The 15,008-nt window shown below is 46.9% G+C and overlaps 2 protein-coding genes across 2 annotated transcripts; both read right to left on the bottom strand.

Moving 5' to 3' along the window:
* Positions 1–2,397: 2,397 nt before the first annotated feature.
* Positions 2,398–6,123, bottom strand: dmrt2a (doublesex and mab-3 related transcription factor 2a). Its single transcript, XM_060053871.1, has 4 exons — positions 5,882–6,123; positions 5,321–5,755; positions 4,647–4,749; positions 2,398–4,144 (listed from the first exon to the last, which is right to left on the bottom strand). The coding sequence occupies exons 2-4, from the start codon at positions 5,705–5,707 to the stop codon at positions 2,790–2,792; spliced, it is 1,845 nt and encodes a 614-aa protein (XP_059909854.1). The 5' UTR covers positions 5,708–5,755; positions 5,882–6,123; the 3' UTR covers positions 2,398–2,789.
* A 3,913-nt stretch (positions 6,124–10,036) lies between these two features.
* On the bottom strand, positions 10,037–14,492 carry dmrt3a (doublesex and mab-3 related transcription factor 3a). Its single transcript, XM_060053870.1, has 2 exons — positions 13,814–14,492; positions 10,037–11,690 (listed from the first exon to the last, which is right to left on the bottom strand). Exons 1-2 carry the CDS (start codon positions 14,232–14,234, stop codon positions 10,570–10,572), a joined length of 1,542 nt encoding a protein of 513 aa, XP_059909853.1. The 5' UTR covers positions 14,235–14,492; the 3' UTR covers positions 10,037–10,569.
* Between the last annotated feature and the right edge of the window lie 516 nt (positions 14,493–15,008).

Here is a 15,008-nt window from a genome sequence, read left to right as displayed (position 1 = left end):
GCATGGGACAGCAGAAGAAGAGCGTGCATTTGGAGGTATTGAGTTACGGACACACCGAAAGGGCAATAAACTAATACCGCAAATTGCGGAAAGTGCGGCCGAATGTTGTAGGCCTACGTTCACTATCGCAATCAATGTTTCTGTTTCTATTGCAATCGTTTTTTAATTTGATGTATTTAGCCTTGGCTATTTACTTCTCAACATTGGCCTGTCGTTATTGCACAGTAGCCCTGTGACATGCATCAATTGTTATTAGAAAGTTACAGTTAGTTAGTTAGTAGGCCTATTAGAATTTGTAAACCTCATGGATATAGTCGTTCAATCAGAAACTTTAGCATTTTTTTATTTTGCTTTCGTTTATTTAAACGATTCTACATTACTTATTTAATTTGGCAACGTAGGCTGCTATGGCCTATTTTGGGCTACTAATACCCAATGAGAGTTTCCTATGTTTCCCAAATTCCTATTGTTTACTCCTGAGGTTCAAACACTATTTCATTTATTGTATTACACTATTATAACGTATTGGCACTGCAAAATATGCCGATAATATATGTACCCACAATTTCCCAGACATTCAGGCCTCGTCCCATAACACGAACGAGACGCCATCAGACGCACCAGACACCTGCAGCCAAGCCAAACCCTGCCGCAGAGGCGCTCTTGTGTTGACCGTTCGCGGAGATCTCAACGTTTACAGCGTTTTAACACAATGACGCAAATCATCTCCATTTGCCAACGCGGTAAAAAAAAAAAGGGGTGATCAGCAGATACTTATCAGTGGCGGTTGCCCTGGACAAACACTGGAAGTCTTAGCTCAGCAGCAGCAGACTGAGGTGCTGCTGTGCGCAGCTCAGCCGTGTACTGGACGCTGGTAAACAAGGGTGGAGCTCTCACACACACTCTCTCTCACACACACACACACACACACACACACACACACACACACACACACACACACACACACACACACACACACACACACACACACACACACACACACAAGTAGCGAACTGTGGTGTTTGCTCTTCTTGGCATTTGAGATAGGCCTACATCAATGAAAGGTCACAGGTGCAAATCGTATTTGCATAAGACTTAAAAGAAAGTTGGTAGCAAACATATGCTGTACGCCCGACTCATCAAGTTTTAAGTCTACATGTTTTTTGGCACAATGTGTGCGTAATTCTTCTTGAAGTGACAATTTGGCGACCCGCGCGTCTTGTGCGCGTGTATCTGCGCGTGTGTGTGTGTGTGTGTGTGTGTGTGTGTGTGTGTGTGTGTGTGTGTGTGTGTGTGTGTGTGTGTGTGTGTGTGTGTGTGTGTGTGTGTGTGTGTGTGCGTGTGATTATGCGCGCGCGTGTGTGTGTTGGTTGGAGGGGTGTCTCAAATCAAATGTAAATGTAATGACATATTTCATCAAGGGACATGATCTTGATCTTGTAACGCATTCTGCCACAGGCAGATTTCCTAATTCTATTTACCACAGTAGCAACATCTACCCGATGCCCGTCCTCGTGGGAACAAAGGATTATGAAACGGTGCCAGTGTACGTGAAAGGAAAACAGCTTGGCCCGAAGGGGTGCAGATTCATGCCGATGAAATGTGAAGACTCGTGCCAGAAACAGTAGATTACCGCTGGGCGGGAGGGGATTTACCCTGTCCTCCTCTGCCACCTCTTCGCTGCTTTGTTCCTGATCGCACGGATCGCTGTATTCTATTCTTATGATCCAATCTTTTTGAAAGTAATAGTCAAGCGAAGCGGGGGCTTAAAATATTTGTCATCAAATATTCCCTTAAAATGATATCTTAAGCAATATGCTCAGTGAGGAACAGGTGTCTGATCATTCTGGGGCCTTTAGAGTGTAGCCTCTTTCAGATGACTTATAAAACATATAGAGGCATTTTAGAATAGCACAATTAATACAAAAGATCATTAAAATCCTTGTCATGATTATTATAAAAATTAGAAAAATATAAGAATTATAATAATAATAATAATAACGATAACATTAATAACAAAAATATTTGACCTAAACATGAATAAAGAATATACCATTTATTAATTTGCATGACTTGAAGCGTGTTAAAAAATAAACGTGGCTGTATTTACTTCATTTGTAACATAGGCTACCACCGATTAATCTCAAAGGCAAATGTTGAGCCACTAAAAAATAAATAAGAATGTCTTGCAAAGAAAAGACCATAGAAGTATTTTCTAAAAGTGCGTGGTTGTGTTTGATGTTTGGAACGTGTAAGTGCATGACATGTGTGCTTCCGTTGTTCTCTCTTTCAGCATTTTATGATTCTGCTAAGCTTGGCAATGCTTTGAGAAACATGGACCCAAAGTACGAGTACGGACTTGCTAAGCTATGGAATTTTGTTGAAACATGAAACGTGTTGAAGAATTAAGTGTTATATAGTTTATTGACACGATTAAAAAAAGCAACATTTGGATGTTTAAATACTCTGCATTATAAAGTTATGAAACACATGCACACATAAAACAAAACATACATTATTCATATATATACATACATATATACATATATATATATGTATATATATATATATATAGCACCCCCTTTCCAATAAAAAAAACTATTTTTTTTATTTACGCTGAAATATTCAGAAATGCAGTGCATTTGTCTTATCCTGTGACCCCTGATCGCCATGACCTTTAACCTTTATCTATGAAAATAAAAAACAACAAAATCAACAACTGCCACGTATAGTGCAAAGTGTGGCGCTCGATGAGGGGCGGGGCGCAGGGGGGGGGGGGGGGGGGAGTTCTAATGGAAGGCTCGGTTCACGGGGGGCGGGGGCCGTTTCAGAATGGCCTCCACCGAGAACGACAGGGAGTCGCCGGAGCCCAGCTTGGTCCCTAGCGTCTTAGACAGCGAGTCTTTGGGGTACCCGTCCGAGCCCTTGACGGCCTGAATGTCCCGAGCGGAGAGCCCCTCTCTGTACTTGCGCGCCGCCTCCTCCAGCAGCTCTTTGCAGTACGGGCCCCTGAGCTCCAGGCCCCCGGGCCCGGGCCCGGGCCCCGGCGAGACCTTCTCGCTGAGGGTGTGCTGGATCAGGGAGTGGAAGGAGTTCCGCTTCATGGAGAGCGTGATCTGGGCGCTGTCCTTGCTCAGCTTGCTGAGGACGTGCCCCGGGCTGAGGCCGCGTCCGGGGCTCGTGCTCGGGGAACTGCCGCCGCCCGGGCGGTCGGGGAACGTCTGCTCGAAGGGGGCCCGCTTGGGGGGCGAGAAGGCCGAGCACTCTCTCCTCGGGCCCTGGTTCGACCCCTGGTGGGGGGCCTCCCCCTGCGACGGGGCGGGGCCCGCGGGGGAGTGCTGCGGCGCTGCCGCCCGAAGCGGCGGCGGCGGCGCCTCTAGCTTAGCGCCGCCGCCGACGTCCTGCTTTGGCGAGGACGGGCTCCCGGCGGCGGGCCGGCCCCGGGGCTCCCAGGCCGCGCCGGGCTTCATGTTCTGCAGCGCGCTGGCGTTGAGCAGGCACTGCTGGTACACCAGCGCGTCGCCCAGGCTGGCGGCGGGGGGCACGGCTCCGCGGGGCCACATCACCAGCCCCCCGCCTCCTCCACCACCACCACCACCTCCTGCTCCTACTTCTCCTCCTCTGGACCCCGGCACCAGAGGCCCCCCACGGGGCCCGTGCCCCAGGGGGTAGTGGCGGTAGGTGGTGGCCACGCTCACGTTGGAGGAGATGAGCTCCAGGTTAGCGGCGCCCACGGCGGCGGCGGCGGCGGCGTACTGCATGGACACATCCAGGCAGCCGGGGCTCAGCACCCCCCAGAGCTCCTTGTGGGACGGCAGCTGGGGCTCCATGGTGGGGCCCGACGAGTAGGCTGTCTTGTAGGAGTTGTACTCGGCGGCGGCGGCGGCGGCGGCGGCGGCGGCGGCGGCGGCGGCGGCGTGGTGGTGGTGGTGGCGGTGGTGCACCATGCCCCCGGGGAAGTGGAGGGAGGCGGAGGCCAGGCCGTTCTCCATCAGGTCCCGCTCCTTGTACTCTCGCTCCAGCATGATGCTCTCCAGCTCCTTGTCGGCGAAGGCCCGCCTCTTCCGCATGCGGTCGCTCAGCGGGGGCGGGAGGGAGGAAGAGCCGCCCGACAGGTAGGGGTCGGACTGGACCGGGCGGTAGCCTGCACACACATACACACACACACAGCGCAGCGGCGCAACACACAACCGTTGAGTTCATTGTGTCACATGTGCAACATGTGTATTGGGTATTGTTTATGATGAAATGGGGGTTAGAGATTGTTTTATACATGGTTATGAATTTGTTCAATCAATTAATACGAGGGACTATGAGGATGTTGTTTACAGTTAAACTCGTTACTATTGTGGTTAAACCATTTTTTTATCCTATCAATTTTATTTTCATATATAATAAACAATGAATACTTACTAAATAATACACTTCATACAATTTCAGAAATGATGAGATGATGAGTATTTTCTAATTCTATAAATGTGACTTAATAATATACAACTAATGTTGAATTAATAATGGCTGCAATTAAAACATTAAAGTGACAAGTCAAGCTATCCGTTCTACTCCGTAAATGCATTCCCACCGACGACAGCATCGTGCAGATTAATTAGTAAAATCAACAATTAATGAATAAGCTCTGTGCTCACCTTCAAGAATACTTTTGGCGAGCATGCTTGATGGTCGAATTTGTCTTTGATATATCGTTCTCCTTTCTGATGGCATATGCTTCCCAGTAATCCCCTTTTTGTCCTGTTGAATTGAAATGACAACAAAGATAAACATTTTGACATTGCTCATATATGTACAACAATTTACATATATTTTGCGTGCATTTTGAATACTCCGATACTTAATTGAAAATGTGTACTTTTGTGTACTTTTTTTCCGGAGAGCTTTGCTTTCTAATAACATAGGCCTATTCCATTTTTGTTACACTATTTTATTACACAACATATATCGTTTTCACTTCAGCCAAACTAAACTTCTTTGTATGTCCGTAACCTTTACTCTTCACTTGAGGAGTTTGATCTGTCCAAATATGTCAAACGCCATACATATATTTAGCTGATGCGTGACAGTGCTGGAGTGTTTATTGTCGTCCGTGAACAGCACCCACACCCACTCTCTCTCACACACACTCCCTCTCTCTCACACACACACACACACACACACACACACACACACACACACACACACACACACACACACACACACACACACACACACACACACACACACACACACACACACACACACACACACACACACACAAACACACACAACACAACACACACACAACACAGACACACAAATAACCCACCTCCGTGGCTTGCTGTCTCCGGAGTGCTACTTGTGCCGCCATGACCCGCTGTCTCTCCACCACCAACAGGCAGTTGGCACACTGGCAGTCCCGCCAGCGACAGAAGCGCTTGTGGCCCTTCAGGCAAGACACCACGCCGTGGTTTCTGCACCGCGCGCATTTTGGCGTCCGGCTTAGTTTCCTTTGGTCCCCTGGGCCAGGGACGCTGCTGCTGCTGCTGTTGTTGTTGCTGTTGCTGGGGGCCCTGGTGTCCTCGATGCGTCCGACCTCATCGTCTTCCTCCGCGGCACCGGACACCGTGGAGCCGGAGGACTCGGCTTGGTCGTCGCTCTCCGTCTCCAGTCCTTCCACGTCGATCTCGAACTCGCAACCGGCGCTGTCTGTCATGATGTTGGCTCAACCAAAAAAAAACTCCGAATAACCCGTCGAGATTATCTGTAAAGATATAAATGTTGGATGGCCTTAGTTTGACAAGAAGGTGGTGTTAATGTTTAATCTCCGTTGATTGCTGATATGTTAAGCACATTGATGTTAATGACAATAAAACAAAAAATAACTTACGCGTAATGATGATCCAAAAGACGCGCTGCTATTTGTGTGGTGCTGTACAGCCCGGCGTCGGACACAGAGTCTGTACTTTAGCGGATCACGAAATAACTCCAGAGTGTTTTGCGGTTTGTTCTTCATGGGAGGAGAGACAGTTATCCTGGTTCCAGGTATACACGCGTCTTTACGCACGAACCTTTGCACTGGTGGTGTCACCGCTGAGGTTACACGTTTTTCCTCAAAGGCTCGACACAAAGCGCCACCCCTTTGAAGAATTTGGCTACAGCGCTGTAGGCCTTGTGATTGGCCCCATTTTTAAAGCAGAGGTCTCATTGGCTGGGACCAGTGTCGTCCAGGAGAATGGAATGGAATTATTTGCGCACTTCGCACTACAACGGACTGAATTGTTGCCCACAAAGCAAATGTTAAAACGACCCGGACCCTTCACAAAGAGCTAATAGTACAAGCATTGTTCAGCGGACACTATGCATATTGTTTAATGCAATGTAAACATTTAGATTGATATAAAATCGTTATTTTGTATTTATTAATAGGTTGGGTCTGTTATTTATTTTATTATAGTTAGCCTATGTATCATACATGATAAAGTGAAGGTTTTTCTCTGTAATCCCATTTACAGCATTTACTCTTGTAAGCACAGGAACCCTCTCAGTTGAAAACCATATTTTTTATGGGGCCAATCTAAAATCATGGCTTTTCGGCTATTGTCTTGACTTCCATGTTTCAATGCGGATCTCAGAAGAACCCCTCCAGGTATTTCCACCTGAAGGAGCTGGAGGTGTATACAAGCTTCAGGTGACTGAGTCGACAAAAGTAACCGAGTGCAGATTTCGCAGACGATTACAATGTTGTCACAACAACTGTGTGCCTGTGAAAACAGCATGTCAGCATGTGGGACAGTAAACAAGATTAATAACTCACGGTCCGGAGTCAAAGGGAGGGCACGGACGTTCTTTTTTCCTTCCAAACGCGTTCCCCGAGATTAGAGCTCTTGACATCTTGGGTATTTTGGTCAATTGGACACTGAAAACACACTGGGGTCACACGTTAATGCCCATCGATGACAAAGTGTGTATATTTATAAAAGTGACATGTGACAAAGCCTTTTTGTTCAATGACTCTGTACAAAGCAAGGTTAAAGTTAAAAATGGTTTACATGTGGGACTTGACCTAAGGCCTACTTAGCGAAGGCTTCTAGGGATATGTTGGACGTAAAACTTGATATATTATGATTATTATTATTATTATAAATGGTATTATTATTATGATTAATATTATTTTAATCATGGTTATTATTATTATTATTATTATCATTATTATCATTATTATTATTATCATGTTTTATATTATTATTTTTATTAGGCATAGTAGGCCTATCAAATAATTGTAACGATAAAGGCCTAAACATGCCTCGTTTGTTCAACATCATCTTTCAAAGTCTTAAACAAACTACACGAGATTCAGTTTCCCAAACAAATGCAACGCCTATAATGGCTGTTATTGTCCATCTCTTGTCGGCTTATAATGTACAATTACAGCGTCGTACAGGCCTATTACATGAGGTATTTTCTCCCTCTTGAGTGCGTGAGCGTTCGCGGGGTCCCCCTACCACGTGGTGAAGACGTCAGGCGTGCAGGTGCAGCTCTGCCATTCGCTTGTCTCTTTTTAATTTATTGCCGCGCTTACGAGAGTCCATAGGCCTACCCCCAGAGCTTCCCATGGTGCAAATTTCCAAATAAAGAATGCTTTGATCTTCCTACGGGTTTCTCGGGCTTCAAAACACACTAGGTTTGTGGGGATGAGATGTCCAGGTGACATGTGTTGTCTGTGTTCAGCCCCCCCGCCCCTCCTCTGACCCACCTATTTGGAGGGGGGGGGGGGGGCTTTATAGACCTTGGCCTTTAGAACCATATAACCCAATTGCGTATGTTAAAACGGTTAGGGTCACCGTAACACAATCTAGACCATGCAAGGAGGGAGGGGGGAAAAACACTTTCTGAGGAAGGGTCGTTGTGGTATTTTATCGTCCTGTCATTATATAACAATTAGGGCCACATTTTAAGCTCATTATGTGTCTTTATTCCACAACGTTAGGTCTATACGGCTATGGTCAAATAAATCACAATAAAAATAAAAAACAACCTCAAAAAAGTGAGTGGATGTATATGTGGTCATATTTTGAGACACTTTTCCAACATGTTGTTGTTGTCGTAGGCCTATATATCGTCATGATGGAAACAACAGCAAGCGTGGAAGTGTCCCGCTGTTTCCCCGGGAGCCGGGCATGGGACGGGGGGGCTGTAGAGTAACCGGAGCTGGGTATAGACAGAAGAGATCTGTGGGATCACCGCGGCCCTGTTATGTTAATTAGCCTCTGATGGACTGACAACACATGCGACCGGCTAAATAACCCAAAAACATGCCAGCCGTCATTTGTCTCCATTTGATGGCTGCCGTTGCATGGGAAGTGGGACCCTTGTTGACCTCAATGGCGAATATCCAACATCAGGCATCCTCGGCCTGCAGGTTTATGATCCCGGACTAATCGTCGCTTCATTCGCTTTCGGGATCAGGTTCGTTTGGTGGAAATGATTATATATATATATATATATATATATATATATATAGGCCTACAATATATTTATTTATTTATATATATATATATATATATATATATATATATATAGGCTATATATATATATATATATATATATATATATATATATATATATATATATATATATTAGTAGAGGCCAAGATATATTTATGCATAAATCCTGATAAAAACAAAGGGCAGTTATTGAAATTATAAATTCGTTTTGTAAATATTATTAGGGAAGGCACAATGACTCATCACTTATTTTTTGTTTATATTATCAAATCTTACGTTGACTATTGTTCAAACGAATTAATTTAGGCTACAATTCTCATTTTGTATTATAGTTTAAGCTATCGTCCTAACCTTGCACATGAAACACTAGACGTTCCTCTATTGTCCACAAGGGGGAGTCGGTGTTGTGTTCACGCATCACGCTGGCTGGCCAAGAAAATACTTTTTTTTCAAGGTCAGTGCCTGTCAAAAGATATGTAAATAATTCATGTAAATCTTGATGTAAATTCGTTTTACGACTACTACTACTTCTACCGCCACTACTACTACTACTTATACTACAACTGCTACTAATAATAATACTACTTATAATAATCAAAAAATTATTGATAATTAATAACGATAATAAATATGATAGGATGTATCATATTTAAGATCAAAATAGTGCGTTTTAACATACTTTCAAATCTATCCCAAGTTCATCAAACATGTCTAGAAAACACCATTAGGGGGCGCCATGGATTGTAGACTTCAGTTCGGCCAGAATCACTGACCCTTAAAGAAAAATAATAACGGCTGAAAAAATATATAATAACGTTTGAAGTGCAGAAACAAGTAACTGAACGTAACTGCAAAAAAATGTGTATCAGGCCAAACTAATTATTATCACCATAAGCTCTCAATCTATGGCCATAGGAGCTGTTGTGCACTTGATGTGCCGTGTGGCATATATAGAGAAAACGCAGAAAGCGCCAATCAATTTTTTTATACGCCCCCACACGTTCCCTCTCGCACGCGCACACACACACACACACACACACACACACACACACACACACACACACACACACACACACACTTATAGGCATACTATTTATTTTATCGATCTTTACTTTATTTTAAATAAGCAATGAAAGATGCCAATCTTTTCGTCTTTAACAAATGCAGCCTATATTTCTGCAGTTAATAGCAGCCCACACAAGATCTTAAAATATGTATGCATTTTCAGATACATTCATAAGTCTAAGCATCTTTAATAATATTGATTAATAGGATAAAGATAAAGGACTACAAACGGAAATGAACACACTCATCTGGCACATTCACCTATAGGCCCATGAATGTGCATTTTTCCCTTTTTAAATACATTCTGAAAATAAATAGTCACACACATGTCACTTGGGTACATTTGGGTATTGTTTTATTAAATAAACAGATACTTTTTTAAATACAAATTAAAAATCCCTTTACAGCAGTCCGTCTACAGGATCTCAGTCCTCGTCCCCACACGATCCACGGGGAACATTATCCGGGCGAATCACAGCACTGCTGACGCAGTGCTGTCATTCGCCCGGATAATGTTCCCCGTGGATCGGCCCTCCGTCTACAATGCAACATGATTGTTTTAGTGAAGGAGCGACCATGGTCACATTCATGGGACGCACTGGGCTCTGCCCCACATTTATTCAGGCATGACTAATCCTGACATGCAATGATATTTTTTTTTACATTTTCTCACTTAACATGCTTACAGGACATAAAGTATTCATTCTTATAAACAACGTGGTTCATCATCATCACATTCTGGTATGCATGATACTTTTTGGTCACATCCCTCCTGGCAAAAGACACTCAGACAGCAAAATAATGTTGATGTCCGAAGCTAATATAGTCTAGTCATAGTCTTTTCTCCCATGGGGGGATTTTGGTTTGAATTCACCTCAGTTCAAACAAGAATCTCTCTCTGTGTCTTTGACGGTGATCTCCCTCGTGTTTTTCCACTGGGTTGCCTTCAGGGGCCCTCAGGCCTTCTGCGTCTAGAGAAGGGCCCTCCTGTGGCTCTCCGGGGCCCCTAAGCGGACGAGCTCAGAACGCGCGAGTCGGACGAATCCGACCTCTCGTCGTACTCCTCGTCGACGGGAGAGTACAGCCCGGGTTTGCCCCCTAGCGGGCAGCCCCCGCCCTCCTCCTCCCCCGACAACCTGGCGGTGGGGAGGAGCAGGGGGGAGCCCCGGAACACAGGGCCCCCTGTGTTGATAGCCGCCGCCGCCGCCGCCGCCGCCGCTGCAGCGGCAGCCGCAGCCGCAGCCGAGGACGAGGAGAGGGTGGGCGGAGCCCCGGGCCCGAAGGGCGACACGTACTGCGCGGCCGAGCGCAGCTGGTACTGCTGCTGCAGGGTCATGGTGTTCCACAGGGTGACGTCGTTGTGCATGAAGGGCCCGCCGGGGCCCCGCGTCAGGGAGTTGCGCAGCATGAGGGGGTAGCGGCTGGGCTGCGGGAAGGACGGGTGCTGCACGCCCAGCACCGCCCCCCCGGCCGACGCCAGGCCCTGGGCGGGCGGCTCGACGGGGAACCGCAGCGACTCGGGCACCCGGAAGGCCGAGCCCACCGACCACTTGGCCGAGGCCGACACCGGGTGGTAGGAGCCCAGAGCGTGCTCGAAGAGCGAGTGGCCGCCGGGGGGCAGCACCAGCGCGTGCTCGGGGGGCCCGCGGTCCACGTGGTGGTGCTGGCCCCCGGCCCCGGCCGCCTCGGGGCCGGAGCGGCTGGACAGCAGCACCTCGATGGCCCCCACCAGGTCGCCGCCACAGCCCCGCAGGATGAGCTCCAGCACGGGCGGCTTGTGGCCGGGGAAGATCTTCTTCAGGACGTCCAGGGGCGGCCGGTTGGCGCGCAGGTTCAGGGGCAGCGAGACGGAGCCCGCCAGGCCCTCGATCAGCACGCTCTGGTCCCCGGGGTACTTCTGCGCGGGGGGGCTCTCGGGGGGCTTGGGGCGGCGCTCCGGGGCGGGGGGCTTGGCCGCTCCCCCGTAGCGGCCCGCCTCGGGGTGGGAGGAGGGGTCCGGGGGCTCCGGCGTGTAGCAGGAGCTGGGCTTGGACGCCTCTGGGGAGCTGACGGGGTCGGGCTCCTTGTCGCTGCCGGTGCTGCCCCCGTTGTCCCCCCCTGATGCCCCTCCGGGACAGTCCTCTGGGTCTGGGGGGGCGGGGAGGGGACAGGAGTGAAAGGTCGTTACGTTGAATATAATCCAGTGAAATGACAGAGCAAAGCACGTCCTTGTGAACAGAAAGAACACACAATCCGATCAGAAAACGTTCCTAATAAAATGAACCGGATCATGATCAAACACAAACACGTGCACACGCAAGATGCACGTGTGCACAGACACACACACACACACACACACACACACACACACACACAGATTTAAACATCTACACTGACCAGGTGTTACACACAGAGACACAGAAGCACACGCATACACAGATACACACACACACGCACGCACGCACGCACGCACGCACGCACGCACGCACGCACGCACGCACGCACGCACGCACGCACGCACGCACGCACGCACGCACGCACGCACGCACACACACACACACACACACACACACACACACACACACACACACACACACACACACACACACACACACACACACACATATTTAAACACCAACACCTTCACTGACCAGGTATTCTGATCCTACAGGGTCTATCAGTACTCTGATACAGAGTTAGGTAACATGGCTGGTCCACCTGGTGTTCTGATCCAAAAGGGTCTATCAGTACTCTGATATAAGGTAACATGGCCGGTCCCCCTGTTGTTTTGATCCTATAGGATCTATCAGCACTCTGATATAGAGGAAAGTTACATGGCTGGTCGACTTGTCTCTCAAGCACATCGATCCACACCTCTCTCCGTAAACGTTAACACACAAAGTGCTGACTGGCTGACGTTGAGCGATCCGCCATCGATGGCTTTTGACCACACTTTGTAAACAGATTGCCTGTTGCTTGGTAACATTTCATCCAAAGTTGACCTCCTGGTTGAATGATGGCGATTACATTCGATTTGCCCTGTCCACCATTGATTACAGTAATCTTTTAAACCGCCCGCGCCATTCATCAAAACATAGAATGGGGCTGATGTGAATTCAATGAGGATCTTCATGGTTTTGTGTTCAGCTTCAGTCTCAAACTGTTGTGGGATCACATGCATGTAGAGAATAACCGGGCTAGGTCAGGCTAAGTTGGGTGGGTATGTCAGGTATCGTTTGCTAGAATACGGGTTAGTTTAAGGTAGGGCAAGGATTGCCGTTATGTAAGGTTAGGTTGGGTATTCTTTAGGTATGTTTAGGTTCAAATAGACACAAAATATTTTGAAATACCAACTATTTAATATTAAGCATATTCAGGTTTTTTGGAATTATTTTCTGTCACGATATCAAACCGATCGCACGTATATAAACTAAGTTCATGTAACAGGGAGAAATCGAATTATCGAATGCACCAGAAGTTGTGTTTCATTGTATATTTACATTGCATAACTATATCTACATATATAAAGGTGAGGAATAAAATAATGATTCCAATACATTTTGATGCATAGATTGATCACCCTCTGAAATGTTTCTCTTACTCAAACAACTATACCACAAAAAGTTACATGAATAATACAAATTGTGCCTATAATTTGACTCACAATGTTTCCATTGCTATCTTTATATTTTTTAAGAATGAAATATTAAAATACATTACAATTAAATCGGACTTAAAGATAATAGATTATGTAAATGGCGATTTCTTTTTAAATCAGGGATAGGCTTAAGAAAAGCAAATTAAAATAAACTATATATTTAGCTCAGTTGCCTCGGCCTACTCGGTTTTAAGCCTTATCACGCTTAAAATAACTAAATAAAACTAAGATTAAGTTATCCGGTATATCGGTGTTACGTTATATTTGAAAAGGCTGCAAACCAAAATGGTACTACCTAAATTAATTTAATTGTATTTAGATATTTCGTTAGTCAGAAAAGCAGGCCTATACAAAAGCATTAATTTACGTTTAATGCATTAAACGTAAATTAATTGTTTAAATTCTGCACCATCTATTTATTTGGACAATGAATTATTTCAAAGCACAAATTAATAAAAAAAAACACAACAATGGATAAGCCTGCAGTCTCGTTTTCTCTCTTAGGCTACTATTTGTTTTCACGCATTAGCTCTTGGAGATGATAACCGACCTAAATATATCATATCTCTTTGAAGATGCCCCGTACTAGTCCTCACTCTATGGAAGCTCTTACCCATGGTGCACGGTGGTGCGTGGTTCGCCTGGTCAGCCTCGCTCCACCTCAGGTCCAAGTCCCGCTCTGCCGAAGCGCCCCTCACTCCCGGGCTGTTGTTGTTGCCGGCGCCCTCGGCCGCCCCGGGTAGGGCCATGCCTGGCAGGGTCCTCAGTGACTCGGGGATGAGGCTCTCCAGGCTCTCGTTGGCCTGCTGCCGGCGGAGCGCCACCTGCGCCGCCATGACGCGCTGCCGCTCGATGATGAGGATGCACTTCTCGCAGGTGCAGTCCTTGAAGCGGCAGTAGCGCTTGTGGCCCTTGAGCCACGACAGCACCCCGTGGTTCCTGCACCGCGCACACTTGGGGGTCCGCTGCAGAGGCGCTCGCGGCTGCGACACGGGGGCCCCCATGTAAAGGTAGGGGGATCCGTAGCCGTTCATTTTTTCCCAATCAAACGCAGCCAGTAGTCAGTCAGTCTGATGCGTGCAGCGTACGCTGAGCTGCTCTGCAGAGCACAAGTGCGCGGGACGGAGGCGTGACAGTGCAGAAGCAGTGCCCCTTGGTAACTACTTGCTGTTACACGCGCGAGGATGATGATGATAAGAAGAGGTGTCGGCCTGGAGGAGGAGGAGAGGAGGATCCACCTTTCTAACCGGCCTGAGGGATGAGATATGCATCACATTGACACGCGCTGTGGAAATGAGTAACCAAAGGCCCGTCACTCCACACGTCACTCGCTCGCAAGTAAACAGCAGCGGCGCAGAAGGGTCAGGCCATGGTTGGACACTTGCAGACTTTACGCATCATTATACCTCGAACATAGTCCTACTACTACACGCGTCAAAGCGTTACAAACCAATGTACAGGCTTTAAAAAGAAACTGCAAAGGGAATTGTATTTTAAAAAAAGTTGTGCCGTCTATAGCTTATCCATTTTTTTGTGGGCCGAGGCCTCTTAATAAACGTACTTAAACGTATGTTCGTTTTAATCAATTGAGCAAACACGTTCAATTAAAATGCAGTGATCAATGTCTACGTAGAGGGCTTATCTTCAAAGGACGTTTTTCCCCACCTCACTCCAGGCACATATGGCCCTCAAGAATTCAACCATTCTACAATAGAATCTGCATTCTCACCTCAGCACAACCTTGCATAGCTTAGATGATTAAACCTACACACGGCCGCTTAAACGTGGAGCACTATAAAACCTCCTTT

This window comes from Gadus macrocephalus, chromosome 6 (assembly GCF_031168955.1).
Source record: "Gadus macrocephalus chromosome 6, ASM3116895v1".
Lineage (NCBI taxonomy): Eukaryota > Metazoa > Chordata > Actinopteri > Gadiformes > Gadidae > Gadus > Gadus macrocephalus.
This window is presented reverse-complemented; position numbering and strand designations above follow the sequence as displayed.